This window comes from Eublepharis macularius, chromosome 3 (assembly GCF_028583425.1).
Source record: "Eublepharis macularius isolate TG4126 chromosome 3, MPM_Emac_v1.0, whole genome shotgun sequence".
In the NCBI taxonomy this organism is placed as follows: Eukaryota; Metazoa; Chordata; class Lepidosauria; order Squamata; family Eublepharidae; genus Eublepharis; species Eublepharis macularius.
In genome coordinates, this window is record NC_072792.1 from 95,890,611 (window position 1) to 95,911,651 (window position 21,041).

At 38.1% G+C, this 21,041-nt stretch overlaps 1 protein-coding gene across 1 annotated transcript; it reads left to right on the forward strand.

The window, feature by feature from the left end:
- The first annotated feature begins 297 nt into the window (after positions 1-297).
- CLDN14 (claudin 14) lies at positions 298-1,005 on the forward strand. The gene has a single exon (XM_054974752.1). The coding sequence runs from the start codon at positions 298-300 to the stop codon at positions 1,003-1,005; it is 708 nt and encodes a 235-aa protein (XP_054830727.1).
- Positions 1,006-21,041: the final 20,036 nt, after the last annotated feature.

Below are 21,041 nucleotides of genomic sequence, written 5' to 3' on the forward strand. Positions count from 1 at the left end.
AAATAGAGAAAACTAGTGTAACTAACAAGGAGCAATTGCTTTCCCACCGTTTTCAAAGGGTGCATTAAAGAGGGTTAAATATGCTAATAATCACTAACTGCTTCTGGAATGCACCTCACTGGTCACTGGAGTAATACACTCAGATAATGTTTAACTTCTTGTTCCGCAATTACCTCTTTATTAGGCATTCAGAAGGTGTCAAAGCAAACCTGCCATATATCTCCCAGGAGAAGCTGTGTTTCCAGAAGCCACTGCAAAGATACTGTATTAAAGAGAATAACCAAGACAAACATTAACATGGCTGGCATGGCTGTTCAGTTACTGGGCTTCCTTCTAAGTCTTCTTGGTCTGGCTGGAACAATAACTGCTACTATTTTGCCTCACTGGTGGAAAACAGCACACGTGGGAACCAACATCATCACAGCTGTGGCATACATGAAGGGCCTCTGGATGGAATGTGTTTGGCACAGCACTGGGATCTACCAGTGCCAGCTCCATCGTTCTCCACTTGCTTTGCCTCGTGACCTCCAAGCAGCCCGTGCCCTGATGGTGATTTCTTGTGTTCTTTCAGTCTTGGCATGCCTGGTTTCAGCTATTGGCATGAAGTGCACCCAATGTGCCAAAGGGTCCTCTGTCAAAAATGTAATCGCCATCATGGGTGGAATCCTTTTCATACTGGCTGGGCTCATTTGCCTGATCCCTATTTCTTGGTCAACCAGTGATGTGGTAACAGATTTCTACAACCCAATGCTGCCCAATGGGATGAAGTATGAGATTGGGCAAGCCCTCTACATTGGCTTTGCTTCTGCTTCATTGGATATAATTGGTGGAGCAATCCTGTGTGCTTCATGCCAACGTACTAGGAGCAACATAGTCCACTACCCACACTCAAGAAATACAAGGGCTGCTCCATCCTATCGGCCACCAACAGTCTTCAAGGCAAACCATACTTCATCACTAACATCTGCCTCCCACAGTGGTTACAGGTTAAATGACTATGTGTGAATCGCTAGATTTTGCTTGTATGTTGATGCTGTATTTATGTATGTACATGCGATAAATAGCAAAGAAGGTTTTTAAAGGCTGTATTCAAACAATGTTTACCACATTTTTACTTTTAGTGCAAAGAATCTGTGCTATTATGAAAAAGTTGCTTTTAAACTAAAAATTAAAAAAGAATGCATAGTATTCCAGAGAATGCAATCTTCTGCATATGTGGAATTAACTTGGGGGGATAAACGTGAACTTATGCTGTACATCCTTTGTTTACATTTTTAAACATTTAAACATATCCATACACATAAAATAATAACCATAAATTCACACTCTTAATCTTATCCTATAATGAGCATTACTACCATACTAACTCATCAGCTACATTTTCCCTGATTAGTTATGAATAAACACAAATGAATTCCCTCCCTCTTTTCTAAACCACTTTTTTTTTTTGCAGAAAGAAATGTATCTGCCTTGTGTGCAACCATGTGCCCTATGATTTTATTCCAAAAGTTGAGGTTTCTGGGGTACATGCTAGTGGACATAAAGGCTTTAGTGCAAAGGAATCAGTGCTCAGATATGATGAGACGCTAACATGACACGGTAACTGTCTTTTTGCCCTGTCATGGCACAGAAGTGCAGTGTACTTCACTGTTTGTGTTTCATCATTCTCAAACAAGGGGCTATAAACGTCTGCATATATAGCAGCCCTGCAAATGCCATGCTTATAATGGTTGTGAAAATTACATGGTATTTTTTTTAAAATTATTTTTGTTGGTTGCAATACATAACAACATACAAGTACGAAACATTAAAAGAAAAGAACATACCAATCAATGTTTGGTAACCACAGCTTCAAAAGAGTTTCCAGGTAAGTTCAATACAACTTATATAAAGATTCGAGTCTTAAATCAACAAGGAGAAATATATCATTGTGTTAATACTCTTAACAACTCATAAAAAGATTTGCCTATCCTTATTCCATCTGTGGGGTTTAATTTCTCAATAGATTCCAATTTGGGGAGCCAAGTTTCAATAAAAACAGAATTGTAATTTGGATATTCGATAGCCTTTAGGTGATCTGAAATCTTTTCCATTACCAAGCTATTCCAAACTTTCAAATACCAAGTCATGATCTGCGGAGCTCTTTTTTCCCTCCAGCAAGCCACTATAGTTGTTTTAGCTGCCAATAAGAGTATGGCTAACAATTTTTTTTGTGGTGTTGGTAAACCCCTATCTTGCCACATGTTTAGAAGGATTGCCTCTGGTAGTAGAGGAACTAGGAAGCCTGTCATCTCTGCAATAATTCTGATTACCTCAATCCAGAAATTCTGAATCACTTTGCACCCCCACCAACACTGATAGAAGGTACCCTGTTCCCCATACCCTTTCCAACATAACAAGGGGAAATTGGGATCGATATGATTCATTTTTGAAGGTGTATCATACCACCTTGTTATAATTTTTAGAGTTTGTAACTTCATATTGGTAATTTTGGATTTTAGGGGAGGAGAATTCCAAATCTTTTTCCATTGGCTCTCACTAAATATTTTTTTGACAATCATTATGCCATGATTTTTGATATAGTAACAAACGTGAACTAGTATTTTAACTTAGAATATTATAAATTTTGGATATTATTCTTTTTGATTCGCTAGCATCATGGCCCATTAATATCTCAAATTTAGTGTTAGGTTTTGTTATAGAAGTTTTAATATCATGCCTCACCTGCAGATATTCGAACCAAGGTATATTAACTCCTGCTTTTGCCTCGAGTGAAGTTTTGTCCATGCATATATTGTTCCTTAGTAAATCCTTAAACTTAGTCATGTTACCTAATTTCCAATTTTGGTAACAGTCGACCGTCTTTGCAGGTAGGAATCATTGTTGATTTAGAAAAGTAGTAAATTTTGACATATATGGCACTAAGAATTATGTAGTATTTTTGATAGAAAGTAATATTTTCTTTAACACTGTGGTTATCTTCCTAGAAAGAGGGTACTAAGTGAAACAGCTCTATGGATAACACTAGTTCTAATGTGATTCTGCTCCACAATCTCAGTATTTCTTATGTATGATTGGTGCATGAGGCAGAAAATGGGACCTCTGTTACACTACTGTGCAGAAGCCTCCTGGGAAACCTTTCTGGGTTGACTTCCATGTCAAGGCTGCTGCCAAGGAGAGCTTCATTCTCTGTCAGACCTACAGTGTGCCACTCGTCAGCTCTTGCACATCTTCTGTAAATCTACCATGTTGAGGGAATGGCTGGCCCACCCACAGTGGGACTACATCACTTCTGGCTCATCTGAATTTACTTCCAGTTGGGTTAATCATGATACAGACCCTCACATTTTATTAAAAGATTATACTCAGGGCAAAGTGTACTGTAATGAAACAGTTTTATCAAAGGTATTACTAACTTCTCCTCCTGCTAAAACATTCTAGAAGTAGCACTTCATTCTTACATTCTCAGCCCACAGTAAACTGGATCAGTGCAGAACCTGTCAAGAAATTTAGAAGTATTGGAAATGCTTATAAAGCAGTAGAGATTATGTTTCATTGTATAATAAGCCTAGTTCCCTTAGTTCCTTTTTAATAAGATCCCCTGTTCGACACTTGCCCTGACATAGATAACCCAGGCAAGTCTGATCTTGTCAGATCTAAGAAATTAAGCTGGGTCAGCCATGGTTAGTAATTGGATGGAAGACCTCCAAAGACGACCAAGGCTGTTATGCAGAAACAGGCAATGGCAAACCACCTCTGTCAGTCTCTTGCCTTGAGAACTATGGCAGGGGTTGCCATTAGTCAACTATGACTTGACTGTACTTTCCACTACCACCATTCTACACTTATTTAAAAACTTGCATCAGATAAAAATGAGTACCATACTCTGGGGGAAAGTGATGCATTTGAGCAAGAGTCCAGGGTATGAGCTTTCATGAACCACAGCTCACTTCTTCAGATACAGCTAGAATGTGAGTCCATAGCAGGCATGATTCAGTGCAGAACTGAATCAAGACATTGACTTCCTGTCTCATCACCAATGCTAATTTCTCCACATCCACTAACCCTTTACATATCGCACCCTATTCAGTCATGCCTGCCATTGTCATTCACTGGCTATTATCATTCGGCTTCTATAATCATTCCACTCTCCAAAATATAAGGGCAGATAGACTCACATTCTAGCTATATCTAAAGAAGTGAGCTGTGGCTCACAAAAGCTCATACCCTTCCACAATTTTTGTTAGTTTTATAGGTGCACTGGACTCTTCCTTTTTTCTAAATATAAGATACAACATTGATCTGGAGGTGGCCCATACAACATAAGACACCCTTTCATAATTTTGGTTTGGTGCTGTAGCTAGCACTGAAAACTGGAGAAGCTCCTACACAGACAGAAATCCACAACATTATTTCTGTGGAAACTTTGTTCATTGCAGAGATTTGGCTTGCAGTATTCCCACCTTAAAATTTGACTTACTTCAGACAAATAAAGGTCAAGATAAAAGCGTAAGCCCCACAGAAGAATAAAGAACAATAGGAACATAGAAAATAACTTCAAATGATTGATGTTTCCAAAAATTATCTGTACACGGCAAATTATTTCTTTGCATCCTTTTGTAATATGTTAATACTTTCCCCAATATTTTATGGAGGGAGGTTCTGTTTTCTTCTAGTATACCACAACAACCATTTTAGCAACTGTAAGCAAAGTTGAAACTAACCCACTATCAAAAAAACCCTACAAATCCTTCAAAATAGCTTAATAAAGTTATCTTAAGATCCAGTGGTATAGCACTAGAGAATTCAATAGTAGTAGTAGTAGTAGTAGTGGTAGTGGTAGTAGTAGTAATAACAATAATAACAATAACAACAACAATAATAAAAGTACTCTTGAGCTGAAGGATTTACTTGGTAATAACACTCCATTATTGCCTTATTTTTCAACGTCCATTTCTTTCTCTGAGGTTGTTCTTCCAGTAGCCTTTTGGTGGCCTGCTCTGGTTGCCTAGCAAAGGTCACTGAGTCCTGTAGCCCATTTACCACCTGATGTCCTGGAGCTCCAATGTCTGATGTAATTTTTGTTGTCTTGAACGATAACCAATCCTATATGGATTTCTTTTTAGAACTTTTCACTGAATTTTTAATTTTTTAAAATAAATTTTATTTTAAAGAGAGACAGAAATAACAGTTGAAAGTGCATAGAACCTTATATGAAGTATATTAGACTTCTTCACAGACAGTATGTACAGGGCCGGATCGAGGGGGGGCAGGGGAAGCATGTGGGCGGCAGCACAGGCAGCCTTGCAGCCCCCCGCGCTGCCTTTCGGCTGCCCCACAAGACAGGCAAAAGGCAGTGCAGGGGGCTGCGAGGCTGCCTGCACCATTCACCTGTCCTGTGGGGAGGCAAATGGCGCGGGTGGCTTCCCAGCCCCACACGCTGCCTCCGCCGGCACACCATGCAGATGGCACGCCCCTCCCTGCATGATGACATCACAGAAGTGACATCACCATGCAGCGCTGGGAGCATGTGCACACTGTGCACGCACGTGCAAGGGGTCAGACTAGGGTTGCATTGGGCGCCGGCAATCCTAGATCCGGCCCTGATTATGTATAATATATAATAATAAATATAGACTACATGAAAGATATAGTCAAAATATATAAAATAATTTTATTCCTCTCCCTCACTTCCATTATAAAGAAAAGAAAAGAAAAGAAATGAGAAAAGAAATAAGCTATAATGTTTGATAACCTATTTTTAGGGGAATTCAGCATAGGTAAAACTTTAAATATTTTGCATTCTACATTATATTCTATCACACAATATTTAGTATATTAATAGTGCAATCCTATGCAGAGTTACTCTGGTCAAAGCCCATTGAAATCAGTGAGCTTAGACTGGATCAACTCTGCATAGGGTTGCACTGTTAGTTATTAGTTTAGCTATTTAGCTTAACTGTTAGTCTATTTTAGTGTCAGTTGTCCATTCTAAATTTGATAGGTTAACCTATTATATGTATACTGAATTAATTCAATCTTAGAAAGCACAGAGATAACAGAGATAATAGGAACATAATAAGAAAAATAATATTTATTTTAAAAGTTTGACAATTTCTATAACCTAGATATATAAATCACATTAATTATAAATAAGAGAATATATATGAGCATCAAAAAATTTCCCCCTCCTTATGACAGTATGAAGGGAAAACATTGAAGTGTAGTGTTTAGTGTTTGTAGTTCATCCCCCCCCTTTTTTCTTTTTCTTTTTTTTCTTTTTCCACCCCCCTTTGTCCCTTCCCTCTCCCCTTTCCTTGTGATAGTGTTGTGTAGTGCTGTGTAGTGTTTTGTAGTTATGAAAAATAAAAAAAAAATTATAAAAAAAAAAATTCCCCCTCCATCATCAGTGAGTGACATCTAAATAAGATATTGCAAGGTATCGCTGAGGTTTGTTCGAAGTAAGACTCCAAACATTTTGCTTTCAAGATTTTACTCAGCCTGATAAAATTTAGTATCTTAAATTGTTGATTTAATTATTTTGTTTACCTATTAATATATTTTAATATTAGTTGTATATATCAAATCTTATGAATTATCTACTATATAGTTAAGTAGTTCTTCCAACATAGAAAAAGGAAAAAAAATTAAACAAACAATCCACAAATGTAAGAAAGACGTTGAGAATTCCATAACATAATCATTCAGAACAACAATAATTATAAGAGGATATGTAAACTCAGAGTATACATATGTGGAACTTTAAACATTTTGTGATCTATTTTAATATTAATTATATATTCTAAATTTGTTAGATTAGCCAACTATATGTACAATAATCATGGTCCACTCATGCAAAAGAACGAAGGAATAATAAAGGAATAATAAAGCATATAAGAAAAATGGTATATAGAAAAGATAGTTGATAATTTCTGTAGGCTGATTATGTAAAAAGAAAAAGAAGAAATTAAAAGAGAGAATTCTCTCTCTTTGGTCTGAATTTTAGCATCCTGTTCCTGTTTTAGACAGGGCTTCATCATGAAAGAATGAAATCCATAGCATAGTTAATAGAATTGGCCATAATTGTGGGTAACAGAGCATATACCATGGTGGCTAAACTTGCTTAATGTAAATGCCATATAGAATAAACATCAGATGTTTGAGAGCTGCAAGACATGATGCATTGAAGTGACTTCAGATGAAGAGGTGGGTTTGGGGGAGTGTCCTGCAAGTGACATCACAGTAAGGGATGGGGTTTTGGTGCAATATGCTGGAAGTGACATCATTGGAAGAGCTGGAGCTTGGGAAGACCCATCACCTGACCTTTGACTGAGAAGTGACATCACAAAAGTGATGTCACATCCTTGCTAGGCTTCACTCTCAACATCCCCAGGTATTTTCTGAGTCAGACATGGCAACCCCAACATTTTTATTGAAAATACAAAAGACCTGGAAAGAAAGAAAAAAAGCAAGGGAAGGGAGGGAAATAAACTAAACTAAACTAAAATGTATGGCCACAGCAATACTCAGAGGCCTCTGGGAGCCATACAATATGTCTAGAAGAGCCACGTGTGGTTCCTGAGCCACAGTTTGGCCACCCTTGGCATATACACTCAAAGTACATCTTTGCTTTAATAATCCTTAGAATCTTAATAAAGAGGGCCTCCTGGATCAAAGTCACCTTGAACCTTCACATAGTCTTCACAGAAGCCCAAATTGTTGCTTCTAAGTTCCATTTCCAAGATTCATTTTCCTCCAACTGCTCTTGATATAGGGTCTACTTGTAATGCTTGTGATGATTCAGTTTCCCTTTGTGGCTTCCTAGATTTCTTCAGCTGTTTCTTAAGTTCTTTAAGTTCATGAATAATTTATAATAAAAAATATAATTAAAAAACGTTTTTGAATAATTTGATTGTTTCCTTGAGTTTCCTGATTTGTTTTTTGCAGTCCAAAAGATGATTCAAATCTGGACTCCTGATACTTGGAAAATCTATTCATGATCTGGTCACTATGTTGAAAATATGATGATTCCTTATCTTCCGGGCCTGGTTCTTGGGTTTCCTGGTCCACTTGGCACATCTGGGTTAAATATTTTCATAGTCTTGCTTTAATTCTATGAAAAAACTTCCAATTTTGCTTGAGAAAGAAGAATTTATTTTTTGAGATATTATATCTGTAAAGCCTCTGTAACCAGTTCAGATTGGGTTTTTTTCAGGCCAGTAGGTGGTAATAGTGTAGCATATTTTTTTTCCCAATCAGCATGTAACACTCAAGTCCAGACTATGCAATTGGAAAACAGTCAGTGTTCAGCCATGTTTTTTCCATCTCAAAAAAAATTTATAAAGCATCTAACTTTAAATCCTTTAGGTCCTGCCTTTTAGGTAGTTTATAACCCAAAACTGACCCAATGATCAAATCTATTTGGAATCAGTTGTTTAATTTCTTCTTAAGAAAAGAGTAAAATAAAACAACCATGAAAAATAAAAGCAAAGATAATGTCCCAAACTGGCTGAATTCCTAGATGCAATTAAGAAAGTTCCAGAAGGTAAAGACCGATATCTCTTCTATGATGCTAGATTTGGACTGGAAAAATAAAGTAAAAGTGGAAATCAGGCTTTGAAATTGAGTAAAGAGCTAATTAAGTTCACTCCGGAAAGGAAATAACGTGAAAATAAGACTTTTTAAAGCTATTAGAGGAGAAAAGAGACTATTGTTTATATACTTGCGGTTTTGAGAGATAACGAACTGTGGGAACAGAGGAAGCATCGCGAGATGGTAGCTGTGAGATGGGAGAAGGAACAGGAAGTGCATCAGAAACCATCGAGCTAAGGCGACAGAGGGACTGCTGAGAGGAGAAGGAAGTAGAAAATCACCATTTTGGAAGAGGGAAAGGGCATGACTTCAATGTAAAAGGAAGTGCTCCATTTTGAAGAAGGGAAAGGGCAAGACTTCAACCTTAAAACCATAGAGAAAAGACGCCTGACATTTTGGATGATATAAAGCACGTAACAGGAAAAAAAATCGAATTTTAACTGATTAAAATAGCAGAAATAAAATATTTAAATCACGGATTTGAGGAAGAGAGCAGACTCGTGGGAGCGGAGTAAATCAAGCCCCACGATGTCGAAAAAAGACTGGCAATCAGCATTTGATAACTTGGATAAAAAGATGGTGGAAGGTAATAAAGAGTTAACAGAAACTATGCAAGTGATATTGAAAGATCTTAAGGAAACAATTAAATTGGAGGTGGCTGAACTGGCGAAGAATATGGAAGATGTTAAGAAGGAATTACAAACGACGCAGCAAAATGTTAAAGAAGTTGAAGAAAAAACAGAAAAATTGGATACCTCTCTCAAAGTGGAAACTTCAGTGCTAAGCGACAGAATGGCTGTGATGGAGTGTAAATACATGGACAGACAACTTCGTTTTAGAGGCGTCCTGGAGGAGGAAGGAAAAACCACCCAAGAACAGATTTTGGAGATTTTGACAGGATTCTTGAATAAAACACTGGAGGAGATTGCAAGCAACATGGATGTGGCGTACAGAATTAACTCAAGATATGCAGCTCAAAAAAATCTACCCAGAGATATGATTGTGCAGTTTATTACAAAGAGAATGAAAGAAGAAATTCTTAGCAGGCATTTCCAAAATCCACTGGTAATGGATGGGAAAAAAGTGAGAATAATGAAAGAGCTACCCAAGAGAGTTTTGATGGAAAGAAAAAAATACAGAGAGCTTACCCAGGTTCTGAAGGAGTTAAATATACGATACAGATGGGAGATACCAGAAGGTGTGAGCTTTGAATTTAAATCAACCAAAAGAACCATCAGATCATGACATGAGATGCAGATGTTCTTTTTTGACAATGAAAAAGACTTACCTAAGAGACCCAGAACATAATCATGGAGTGCAAAGTAATTTCATGGAATGTAAACGGACTAAATTCACCTTCCAAACGTAAAACTATTTTTCATTGGCTATCTAAACAACAATGTAGTGTAACTTGTTTACAAGAGACCCATGTTAAAAAACAAGATCTAAAGTATTTAAAATATAGTAAATTGGGTAGAGAATTTGTGACTGCAACTAAAGAAACAAAAAGAGGAGTTGTTTTGTATGTTAAAGAAGAGTTACAACCTAATTTGATATTTAATGATTTGGAAGGCAGATATGTGGCAGTGGAATTTATTTGGAACTTTCAAAAAATATTGATAGTGGGAATCTATGCACCAAATGGGGCCAAGGACAATTTTTTAAAGAATTGATGAATCAACTAGATCAAGTGACATATGCTCAAATAATTTTGGCGGGCAATTTTAATGGAGTAGCAAATTTGCAAGCAGACAAAAAAACAAAGAGAATACAAAAGAAAAGGGGACTATTGCCAAAATCGTGTTTTGAAATACAAAATCAGGAGAATTTAGAAGATGTTTGGAGAAGAAGCAACCCTAAGACCAAGCAATATACTTTCTATTCTGCAAGACACTCATCGCTATCGGGAATAGATATGATCTGGGCCTCAAAAGACTTAACAATATGGACTAAGGAGGTTGAAATAATGCCTAAAGTGAGCTCAGATCATAACCCAATTATGTGGAGATTTGGAAAATGCGTGAAAAAGTACAGGTGGAGAATGAATGAAGACTTATTAATGCATCAGAGCAACTTAGACGTGTTACAGAAAGAAACCAGATTTTTTATACAATATAACTTAGACAAATCGGTACCAACACCTAAGGTATGGGATACTTATAAAGCTGTCATGAGAGGCATTCTAATGGACTTAAATGCAAGAGACAAGAAAAGAAAGGAGGAAAAACGGAAAGAAATTCAAGAAAAAATAAAAGTCAAAGAGATGCAATTAAAGAAAAGACAGGAAAAAAGAAATTACATCAGGAGATACGGATGTTACAAGAGCAAATAAGAGCTATGGAGAACAAAGAATTGGAGTGGGAACTGAAAAAATTAAAACAAAAGACATTTGAAGGGTCCAATAAACCGGGGAAATATTTAGCTTGGCAATTAAAAAAAAGGAGTGAAAAGAGAATGATAACCAAGATTGTGGAGAACGACAAAAAGTTAACGGATCAACCAGCTATAAGCAGAGCGTTTTATAAATTTTATGCTAAATTATATCAGAGTAAAAGGGTGGATGTGAATGCTATTGATCGATGTATTGTCGAAGGCTTTCACGGCCGGAGAACGATGGTTGTTGTGGGTTTTCCGGGCTGTATTGCCGTGGTCTTGGCCACGGCAATACAGCCCGGAAAACCCACAACAACCATAGCTATTGATCGATATTTGGACAAAATTAATTTACCAATGATATCTGAGAAGTGGAAGGAAAAATTAAATGCTGAAATAACAGAAACAGAAATTATGGATGCAATACAATCGACCAAATTGGGGAAGGCACCAGGACCTGATGGAATAATGGCTAAATTTTATAAATTAATGGCAAAAGAAGTGGTGCCTTTCCTGAAAAAAGTGATGAATGGGATTTTAAAGGGACAAAAGATTCCTGAAACCTGGAATGAGGCTAACATATCATTGATTCCAAAAGAAGAGCAGGATTTATGCAATGTCAAAAACTATTGACCTATATCATTGTTAAATAATGACTATAAGATATTTGCGAAAATATTGGCAGAGAGGCTCAAAGAATGGCTGGTTGAATTCATTGCAGAAGAACAAGCAGGATTTTTACCAAACAGACAGATTAAAGACAATTTAAGGACGGTAATAAATGCAATAGAGTACTATGATAGACATTGTGAAAAAGAAGTCGGTTTCTTTTTTGTGGATGCAGAGAAGGCTTTTGACAATTTAAATTGGAATTTTATGTTCGCCACAATGGAGAAGTTACAGATGGGAAAAGAGTTCATTCAAGCAGTAAGAACTATATATAAAGACCGATGTGCAGCAATTGTAGTAAATGATGAATTAACTAAGAAATTGGAAATACGGAAGGGCACAAGGCAGGGTTGCCTGTTGTCTCCACTGTTGTTTGTCCTGATATTAGAAATTTTATTGATGCAGATACGAGAGGATGATGCCATAAGAGGTATGAAGATTAAGGGATTTACATTTAAAGTCAGAGCCTTTGCAGATGATGTAATGGTTATTGTAGAAGATCCAATTCAAAATATGCCAAGATTGTTGGATAAGATAAAAGAATTTGGAGATTTGGCTGGATTTTATGTTAATAAAAGAAAATCTTTTTTTTTTTTATAAATTTTTTATTTTTCATAGCTACAAAACACTACACAAAACTATCACAAGGAAAGGGGAGAGGAAAGGGACAAAGGGGGGGTGGAAAAAGAAAAGGGGAGGAATGAACTACAAACACTAAACACTACACTTCAATGTTTCCCTTCATACTGTCATAATACAAAAATAGCTCCATAAAATAATGATGGAGTGGTTAATCATACAGAGAATAAACATTTCAAATTCTGGTTAAACTTTCCTCCCCCTTCTAGGTCCCGGACGCAATTCTCTCTGTGCAACTGCTGTTGCGATGCTCTCCTCCTCCCCCCCCCCTCCGGCTCCTCCTTTTCTTCGTTCTTGGTGCAGCAGAGTTCTGGGTTTTTATTCTCAAAATCCTTTAGTTGATCTTCTGATAATATCTTATAGGCCTGATCTTTATATCTGAACCATATTCCTTCCGGGAATAACCATTTGTACTTTATTCCATGGTCCCTCAGAAGTGCTGCAAACTTTTTATATTTAAAACGCCGTTTCCGGACTAGAAATGGAACGTCCTTCAAAATCTTGACTTTCAAACCCATAAAGTCCAAATCCGCATTGTATGAGTTATATAGGATGGTGTCCCGAATCTTTTTAGATGAAAAGTCAATAATGATCTCCCGAGGCAACTGTCGCTTTGTTGCATATTTTGAAGAAGCCCGACGGACCTCCAAAATGGCGCTTTTAACCTCTTCTTTAGTCGTCCTCGCGGGTGTCGCCAGTAATTCCGAGACCAAATCCCCCAGATCCTCATTTTCCTCCTCTTTCACGTTTTGGAGACGCAAAATTGTCTGCGTTCGTTCCACCTGTAGCCCGATCAGCTGGTTCTCCACCAACTTCAGCTCCTTTTTTGTAGCCTTCACAAGTGACGCACTTTCCAGAGCAGACTTTTCTGCCCCCCCCGCTGCTGCCTTAATGGTTTTCACCTCGCTTTCAATTAAGCCCACCCTTTGATCAGTTTCGTTCAGCTTGTCAACAAAGGGTTTTATAGCTTCCACCACCGCCCTGCGTACCAACTCTTCGAGCGACTCCCCCTTCTGCAAGGTAGCCGAGATTGACTTACTGAGAGCGGGACTTTGCCTCTTTGCTGCCATTTTGGGGGGGGGGGGGGCGCCAACAAAATTCTGGAACTCAACGAAGGGGAAGAGCGAGTCTTCTTCAGATCAACCTCTCCTTCACAAACGCTTGTAGAACAGAAGGGATTCGCTTGTTTACAGGCTTCCGCCTGTTTCTTTTACTTGCCGTTTCTCGTTGCCCGGCGGCACTCGAGGCGCCGCGCACATCTGCCGGCCTCCATAGGGACAAACGGGCAATTCCCCCCCCCGCATTGATTTCGGGGAGTTCTTCCCGCCGCGTCCCGGACCCTGGCTCCCTCCCTGGGAGTCCTGGGGGCTAATCCTTGTGGGTCAGCCGCCCGGTCAGGGTGCCCGGTCGTTTCCTCCCGGACCAGCCGAGAGGAGCGTCCGGCATGGCTGAGAAAACGAAACCGAATCAATAATAAAAGAAAATCTAAGCTATTGTGCAAGAATATGGTGAAACAAAGACAAGAAGAGTTAATGGAAATTACCAATTGCAAGGTAACACATAAAGTAAAATATTTAGGAATAGAACTTACTGCTAAAAATATTGACTTATTCAAGAACAATTATGAAAAGCTATGGCAACAAATAGACAGAGACTTAATCAAATGGAATAAGTTGAATTTGTCATGGCTGGGAAGAATAGCAGCAATTAAAATGAATGTACTACCACGGATTATGTTTTTATTGCAAACAATACCAATAATAAGAGACAATAAACAATTTGATAAGTGGCAAAGGAAAATATCGGACTTTGTATGGGCAGGGAAGAAGCCTCGAGTGAAGATGAAAGTGTTATGTGATGCCAAAGAAAGAGGGGGACTACAATTACCAAATATAAGACTATACCATGAAGCAATATGTTTGGTGTGGCTCAGGGAATGGATGTCGTTAGAGAATCCTAAACTTTTAACACTTGAAGGATACAAGAAACTCTTTGGTTGGTATGCGTACTTATGGTATGATAAAATTAAAGTGGACTCTATGTTCCTGCATCATTACATTAGACGAAGCCTCTACACGGTCTGGCAAAAATATAAAAAATATTTGGATGAGGGTATCCCGACGTGGGTGGTGCCACTGGAAGTTATTGACCCGAGAACAATTTACAACAGAGAGGAATGTTTGTCATATACAGAGGTGTTGAAAATAGAGCAAAATATGATTAAACTTAAAACAGGAGATGAATTATCCTCTCACTATGGATGGTTCCAATACAGACAGATTAAAGACTTATATGACAAGGATCGTTTAAAATCGGGATTTAAATGGAAAAACTCTGAACTGGAAGAAAGTATACTACAAGAAGGCAAGAAAAAGATTTCTAAAGTCTATAAGATTTTGTTAAAATGGTATACAGAAGACGAAACTGTTAAAGTCCAGATGGTGAAGTGGACCATAAATTGTAATAGAGACATAACAATGGAGGCATGGGAATACTTGTGGAAAAATACATTGAAGATATCTACTTATACCAATATTAAAGAAAATGTTTATAAGATGATATATAGATGGTACCTAACGCTGAAGAAAATAGCATATGGGAACAACAAAATGTCAGACAAGTGTTGGAAATGTAAAAACCATGAAGGTTCATTATATCGTATGTGGTGGACCTGTGAGGTAGCCTAGCAGTTCTGGGGAGATATTATAGAAGTTATGACTGAAATTTTACAAATCCCAATAAATAAGAACCCAGAACTGTTGTTGCTAAATCTGAAATTAGAAGAGATTCCCAGGCAACAAAGAACTTTATTATTCTATATGACAACAGCGGCAAGAATTTTATATGCTCAGAAGTGGAAGACGCAAGAAGTACCATCTATTGAAAATTGAATACAAAAATTGCTGTACATGGCAGAAATGGACAAAATGACGAGAAAGTTGAGAGAACAGAATCCAGAAGAATTTCTTAATGACTGGGGTAAACTAAAACAGTATTTGGAAAAGAAATGGGACGTAAAGGGACAATTATGGTTGTTAGATAACTATTAATTTTGCAGAAAGGAGGAGATACTGATCTTTACAAGAGAGGAGAGGAGATAAGTTAGAAACATAATGTAACTGATAGTTTGATGTTAGGTTTTGTTTAATCTAATATATATTATCTATTTTAGTAGTGTGTTAAGACAGTTAAGAATAGAAAAGGGGATATAAGTAGTAGATTCAGACAGCGGGTTGGAAAACTGTTGGAAGTCTTAGATTAAGCGGGGAGGGGAAAGGGTGGGAGAACATGGAAGCGAGGGTTTTAATTGAAAATCTGTAATATTAATTTTTACTCACCCAATAAAAATTTCTCTAAAAAAAAAAGAAAGTTCCAGAATTATCTGTAATTGCCAAGATGAAACCATCATGCCAAGATAAAACAATGTCCTGATTAACAAGATTAACTACTTCTTACTTGGTTGAATCAGTACTGGGTTTACACGTCTTTTCTCTTGCATCTGGAGATTAGAAATAAGGCACGAAAAATAAAGCACAGTTGACAATTTCCTTCCTCTTGAAATAGGAGAGAAAAAAGAGAGGAGGTCCTAGCACAGTTAGACAGTTAAGTTATATTTACAGAAGTCCCAGGCTGGCTTATCTGGCTTTCAGCAGCCTCCGTTCTGTTTTGTGGATGGTCTGCATCTTCGGGAGCCAGAGAGTATCTAACTCTCTCATTAAAGAGAGCCATACAGTTCCCTGATTAATCCAATATCACATGCTGGGTGCCTCTCAGTGAGAGACAGGTTTCAGACTGATTTCTCCAGTCCTCCCTGGCTATGATAGCCCTTAAAGCAAAAACTAGCATGAAAGCTCATAAAAATGAGTCACTCAGTCAGCCGCCATGTTGGGGGAGTCGATTTTTCACTATATTGAATGGGTTTGGGGCACCTTTAGTTTGGCTCCTCAGCAACAGCTAGCCTGGCTTGGGTGACCCTGCCAGTAGCCATGCTACCACTAGCATTGACTTTTGCCTCACTGAGGCATGCAGTGCCCACCATTATGAAAAGGTAATGCCCCTTCATGGGGTATATATGAATATACAAATAATATTTTTGGTAAAATTGACAAAGAGTAACAAACAGAAAAAGCTAACACAAAAAATATTTTAAAAAGAGACAGGGTTTATATGAGCTGCACAAGAACAAGCATTAAGAATGATCTATATGAAAGCAAAAATTGAAAAGACCATGAATGACAGCAACTGTAGATTATGTAATGAGGCAAGTGAAATGGTTGACCATCTCATCAGCATGTGCAGTAACATACCAAAAACTGACTATTGAAAGGGCCATAATAACATAGCTGTAATGCTGCATTGCAGTAGTAAAAGGAGACACTGGCAGATGATTTTTCACAGATAACGGCAGTGTCACTTCAACTAACCCTGGTTAGTACTGCGCAGAAGAAGGCAATGGTAAACCACTTCTGCTAATCTCTTACCTTGAAAACCCTATGATGAGACAGTCCAAAATGAAAAAGGATATAGTGCTGGAAGACAGGACTCTTAGGCACTCAATTGGCTATTGGAGAAGAACCGAGGACAAGTACAAATAGCGCTATTCTTAATGATGGTACTAGATTAAAGCCAAAAGGACATCCAGCTGCAGATGTGAATAGATGCAAAAGGAATGTCTAAAGCTGTATGACATACATAATAGGAACATGGAATGTGAGAAGTATGAAACCAAGTAAGCTAGAAAATTTAAAACAAGAAATGGAACATGTAAACATTGCAGTGTTGGGTGTGAGTGAACTAATATGGACCGACTCAGGACATTTTCAGTCAGAAAACCACTATTTTACTGCAGAAATGACCGACTCAAAAGGTGTTGCTCTAATAGTAAGGTGAGACATAGCACAAGAGACCAAGAGCTACAATGCAAAGTCTGACTGAATAATATCAATCAGACTTCAGGAAAGGCCTGTTACCATAACCATAATTAAAGTTTATGCTCCAATATAGATGATGAAGAGGAAGAAATCGAAAGCTTCCAAGAAGAAATTGATCGTACACCTAAACAAGATATGCTGTTAATAGTTGGAAAATTTGGACAAGGATCATGAAATGAAGCAGGAGAGTCAGTCATAGAATTTTATGAAACCAACAATTTGTATATTGCTAACACATGCTTAAATCTGATTCTGGTGATTCCGGATTTTTCCTCCACTTTGAGTTTATCTGAATCTTTTGGGGGTGCACACCCCTACTCAGTCTACATTCCAATTCCAAAAAAGAGAGATGCCAAAGAGTGCAGCAACTATCAGACTATCGTGTTAATTTCCCATGCAAGCAAAGTGATGCTCAAAATTCTACAACAAAGACTCTTACCATATATAGAATGGGAAATGTCAGATGTTCTAGCTGGATTTAGAAAAGGAAGAGGCACTAGAGATCACATTGCAAATTTACGATGGCTAACGGAACATACTAAGGGAATTTCAGAAGAAAATCAGCTGTGTTTTAGTGATTACAACAAAGCTTTTGACTGTGTTGATTATGAAAAGCTATGGAGAGTCTTAAAAGAAATGGGGGTGCCACAACATCTGATTGTTTTGATGTGGAAACTGTACTCTGGACAAGAGGCTACTGTCAGGACAGAATATGGAGAAATAGAATGGTTTCCAATTGGCAAGGATGTAAGACAAGGATGCATATTATTTCCCTACCTGTTTAACCTCTATGCAGAGTATATCATAAGAAAAGCTGGATTAGATCTAGAAGAAGGTGGAGTGAAAATTGGTGGAAGGAACATTAACCATTTGAGATATGCAGATGATACATGTTACTGGCTGAAAAGAGAGAATGACTACTAATGAAGGCTAAAGGAGAAAGCACCAAAGCAGGATTACAGTTGAACATCAAGAAGACAAAAGTAATGACCACTGAGGAACTACACAATTTTAAAGTTGACAATAAGGAAACTGAAATTGCTCAAGATTTTCTATTCCTTGGCTTAATCATCAACCAAAAGGGAGACTGCAATGAAGAAATCAGACGAAGATTGAGACTAGGAAGAGCAGCTGTGAGAGAGCTAGAAAAGATCCTTAAAGATAAAAATGTCTCTCTGGGAACCAAGAAAATCCAAATTATGGTACTCCCCATTACTATGTATGGATATGAAAGTTGGATGGTGAAGAAAGCTGACAGGAAGAAAATATATTCAATTGAGAGGAAAATTTTGCGGATACCATGGACAGCCAAAAAGACAAATACTAGATCAAATCAAGTCTGAGTAGATCAAATCAAGCCTAAAATCTCCTTAGAAGGTAAAATGACAAAACTGAGGCTATTGTTCTTTGGTCACATCATGAGAAGACAAGATTCTCTGGAAAAGTCAATAATGCTAGGAAAAGTGGAAGGCAGTAGGAAAAGAGGAAGACCTAAAACAAGATGGCTTGACTCAATAAAAGAAGCCACATCCTCTAGTTTGCAGGATCTGAGCAAGTCTGTTAATGATAGGACATTTTGGAGGTCTTTCATTCTTAGGGTCGTCATAGGTCAGAGGTGACTTGATGGCACATAACACAGAGAATGTTGCATTGGAATTTATGCTAAAAACACCAGTTAATGTCTGTGAAATACTCATGAGAACATAAGCCTGAAAAAGTTGTTGAAAATGAGAAAGTGAAGATCTTGTGCAATTTCAAAATCCAAATAGATAAGAAGCTAGAACATAATGCCCCAGATATTACTGTGCTTGAAAGTAAGAAATTCAAACTTATTAATGTGGCAATCTCAGGTGACAGTCGAACTGAGGAAAAAGAGACTGAAAAGATAACAAAATATTAAGATCTAAGATTTGAAGTACAGAATCTCTAGGAGAAACATTAAACAATTATGGCCTTGATACCCCCCAGACAAGGAGGATACATTATATTAGTTCACTCACAAAGGCTCATGGACCCTTTTAAATTCCAAAGTGCCCTAGGGGATCTTAGGATTCCAAACACATGATCCAATGATGGTGCTGAAGGAAGATGGAATGTAAAACTCTTTGAAGGCCTGAGTGACCTAAAGAGGGCTAGAAGATGTCTAGAAAGATGCTGGCAGAAAACTCAAGCTGAAACTGATAGAGCATGCTACAGGGCCCATTGGAAGGCCTGTGATGTGGTGGTGAGGGCAGCAAAGAAAAGCTCTTTCTATGCAACCAGCCAGCTCATGACCATCCCAGTTATTCAAGGTATCTCGTCATCTCCTAACTCCTAAATCTGAATCTCAATCTTTACAGCCTCAAGAACAGCTCATTAGCTGCGAGGCTTTTGCAAAGTTTGTTGCTGAGAAAATAACACAAATACACTCAGATCTGGATGTCAGCTGTAATACAGGTACGGTTGAAGAAACATCATTACGCTGTCTGGTTCACATATGAACCAGTTCAAACCAGTTACAACAATGGATATTGACAGGATTCTGGCATCTGTGAAAGTCACTCACAACCTGTATTCTGGACCCTTGTCCATCTTGGCTGCTAAAATCATGTAAAGGCCATATTAACGAACCCTTGAGGTCTATGGTAAATCACTCAGGGTACATTCTCCCAACTTCTCAAACAGGCAGTTACCTGCCTGCTACTTAAGAAACCATTCTCAGACAAAAATGATGTGGCCAATTATCTGCCCTTTCTGGGTGGTAGCTGATCAACTCCAGGTCTTCTTGGATGAATCTGGTGCTTTGGACCTATTTCAGTCTTGATTCAGGCCGGGCTATGGGATGGAGACTGCTCTGGTGGCCCTAGTTGATGATCTCTGCCGGAACATAGACAAAGGCTATGATTCTTTGTTGCTTCTCCTAAGACTTATCTACTACCTGTGATACAGTAGACCATGCCACCTTGTTGAGGTGCCTGGAGGTAGAAGTGAGTATCAAGGGATGTGCCTTAAACTGGTAAAATCATTTCTCTTGGAATGGACTCAAAAGGGACCAATTATTTGCAGAATGGGAATTATCATGTGGAGTTCCATGGGCTGCAGTCTTATCCCCTATGTTGTTCAACCTCCATGTAAAGCCTTTTAGAGAACTCATGCATAGCTATGGAATTGGATGCCATCAGTATGCAGATGATACCCAGCTCTGTATCTTACTGTCAAAATCATCATGGGATGCAGTAGAGATCTTAGGTCACTGTTTGATGGCTGTGGTCAAATGGCTGAAAGCAAGCAAATTGAAACTGAAACGAGACAAGATGGAAATGACATTGGTTGGGAAGGCAGAGATCTTGAAGGACACAGTGCTTCTCACTTTTGATGGAGTTCATGTGACTCTTTCAGACTCAAGTCAAGAGCCTAGGGGTTATATGGATCCAGCACTACTGCTAGAAAAGCAAATTAAGGCAGCTGCAAAAAATACTTTCCTCAAACTCAGCCTAGTTTGGAAGATAGCCTCCTTCCTCAACATGGCCCATCTGGCCACCTGGATACATGCCATGGTGACATAGAGATTTGACTACTGCAATGCACTGTACATTGGTCTCCCCTCTAAGTTAACTCAGAGACTTGATTTCCAGACTTGATAAATAGGAAAAGTTTGGATAATAGACATTGCAATTCCAGGGGGTGCCAGTCGAAGAAAAAGAACAAGAAAAAATGATTAAATATAGAGACCTGGCAATAGAAACCACCCGACTATTGGTGAAGAATACAACAGTAGTCTCCATTGTAATCGGGGCACTGGACTATTTCAAAAAATTTTGCAACTTATATGGAAAAACTGCAGCTTTCTGACATAGC

Bases quoted from the DNA above. Each gene is read 5' to 3' on its own strand.
- CLDN14 (XM_054974752.1), top strand. From the start codon at position 298: ATGGCTGGCATGGCTGTTCAGTTACTGGGCTTCCTTCTAAGTCTTCTT.